This window comes from Propithecus coquereli, unplaced genomic scaffold (genome assembly GCF_000956105.1).
Source record: "Propithecus coquereli isolate 6110/MARCELLA unplaced genomic scaffold, Pcoq_1.0 Scaffold7, whole genome shotgun sequence".
Classification (NCBI taxonomy): Eukaryota; Metazoa; Chordata; class Mammalia; order Primates; family Indriidae; genus Propithecus; species Propithecus coquereli.
The window spans coordinates 21,124,014-21,126,520 of NW_012153062.1; the positions used below are offsets into that span (position 1 = coordinate 21,124,014).

Below are 2,507 nucleotides of genomic sequence, written 5' to 3' on the forward strand. Positions count from 1 at the left end.
GGGGTCTCGCTCTTGCTCAGGCTGGTCTTGAACTCCTGACCTTGAGCGATCCACCCGCCTCGGCCTCCCAGAGTGCTAGGATTACAGGCGTGAGCTTTATTTCTTTTTTTAAGGCGGGTTGTGCTTTAAAAATCCAGACAACATAGAAAAAGCAACAACGTAAAAAGAATATGCTAAAGGATAGAAGTGAAATCCTTCCGATAGACTTGTTGGAAGTAACATTTATATTTTTGATTCTTTTAAATGATTTTCTACTCTCCCAATTAAAAATATGTTTTCTCACTTAGTCTTCAACAAGCAGACGACAGCACCCTCTTAATAAGCATCTCTTTAAACCTTCCACTTTTATGACTTCACATGAACCACCAGTGTATATGGATGAAGATGATGACCGATCCTGTTTTCATAGCCACGTGAACACTACTGTTGAAGAGGCATCAGTAAGTTATCTATTTAGTTATTATATGGATCAGGGTATAGAGTGATAGTACCAGGATTTTCTAATTATTGCTATCCTTCAGAGATTGTTGGTTTCTTCCCTTTTAATTAACAAGTCAAATTTATATTTTTTTTTAACAGTATGCTTTAAAATTTCTTTCTAAAAGAAAATTTCAAACATATACAAAAGTAGAGAGAATAGTTAATAAACCCACATGGCACCTGTCACCCAACTTTACCAGTTATCACCTAGTGACTATCTTGTTTTCATCTCTACTCCCTACTCACTCCAACTCCACTCCGGATTATTTTGGAGCCAAGTCCTAGATATTATACAATATTATTATCATGTTTATAAAAAGGTTATTCTCTATGTAATGAAATATACACTGTTCATATTTCCCTAAGCATCTTACTTTTTTTCCCCCCCTAATTTGTTTGTTTGGAACTGGACCCAAATAAAGCCCATAAATCACAATAAGTACGTTTTTCCCTCTTTCCTTTTTGCACTCTCAATAATTTTTATGTTAAAGAATTGGATTATTTGTCCTGTAGAATTTATCAGAATATGGATTTTATTGATTGTATCTCCCTTGTTTCATTTAACCTGTTCCTTTGTTTTCTGAATTTCCTGTAAATTGAGAGTAGGTCTAGAGAATTGATCAGATTCAGATGTGTTTGTGTGTATGTTTATTTGTTTATTAGGTTGGGCAGGACTACTTTATGTGTATTAGTACTTTCATTCATCAGTCTTAGTTGTCTCACTTTTTTTGACATAGTAGCCATTGGTCATTGCCTAGATGCATTAATTCATTAGATATTATAAAATAGTGATATTCTATCATTTCTCCTTCATTTATTTGTGGACTATTCTATAAAGTAACCCCCTCCCCCTACCAACTACTTGGTTACTCTAAGGTACATATAGAAAAGGCAGGATAACTGCTCAATTCTCCCTTTATTTATTTATTTGTTTTTTTGTGTGTGTTTTTTTTGTTTGTTTTGCTTTTATTGTTATTTTGAGACAGGGTCTCATAGCTAACTGCAACCTCAAACTCTTGGGCTCAAGCGATCCTCCTGCCTCAGCGTGCCCCGAGTAGCTGGGACTATAGGTACATGCCACCCCAACCAGCTAATTTTTCGGTTTTTTTGGTGGAGATGGAGTCTCACTCTTGCTCAGGCTAGTCACAAACTCCTGGCCTCAAGCAATCCTCCCACCTTGGCTTCCTAAAGTGCTAGGGTTATAGGCATGAGCCATCCACCATGCCTGGCCTCCCTTTATTTTCTTGTTTTTAAAATAATGAGTTTATTATATCCTCCAATGATGAGGTTTTAAAAATTTTTATATTCTTATGAACTATTAGACCTAAATATATTTAATGTATTTCAATTCGTTCATGTTAATGTCTTCGTTAGTGTTCAAATTGGCCCATCTTTGGTCAGTTGTGGCCTATTTAAATTGGCTTCTGAGTTCTTTTGATAAGACTCTAGTAATGTTTGATAGCTTCCTTACTATCTGTTTTAACAAGGAGAATCGAGGCTCATCTTGTGTATTTCCAGTCTCAGACTGGAAGAGTCATCCTTCTTCCTTTTATTGGAAAATGATATTTAGAGACTATATCTTAACTCTAGGAATGTTACTTGCTGTTGAGTTAATCATTGTTTCTAGGCCTATAAGCTGGGACAGAGCTGGGAAATATTTTATATTTTTGCTTAAGGATGAAAGACATTATAATCATAAGTTTTCATTTCAAATTCAACTTTTAAGGACTATAGGGTCTTTATTTATCCTCATTGATCTTAAATATGTGTCTCCTTTCTCCCATGCCAAAAATTGCAGTTCTCAATGACATCAACATAATACTTTCTTTGTCTCACACTACTCACAACAGTCTCAGAATATATTAATACCTATACCACTATCAACAATATGATTACTGAAAACAGAATTTTTTTCAGTTCATTTTTTACCTTAGGATATATCCCACTACAGAAGTAAAGTCAAATTAGTTTTTAAATCCTCTTGGAATAATTCCTCTCAGTTTTGTCACCAGCTGGAAACTAATTTT

The 2,507-nt window shown here is 34.8% G+C and overlaps 1 protein-coding gene across 1 annotated transcript in view; it reads left to right on the forward strand.

Annotated features, from left to right (window-relative positions):
- Window positions 1–2,507, forward strand: part of ZZZ3 (zinc finger, ZZ-type containing 3) — an 88,276-nt gene that overhangs the window by 64,784 nt on the left and 20,985 nt on the right. Inside the window, exon 10 of the mRNA XM_012661037.1 lies at window positions 288–440. Within this exon, the coding sequence (XP_012516491.1) occupies window positions 288–440 (153 nt within the window). The remainder of the gene's footprint in view (window positions 1–287; window positions 441–2,507) is intronic.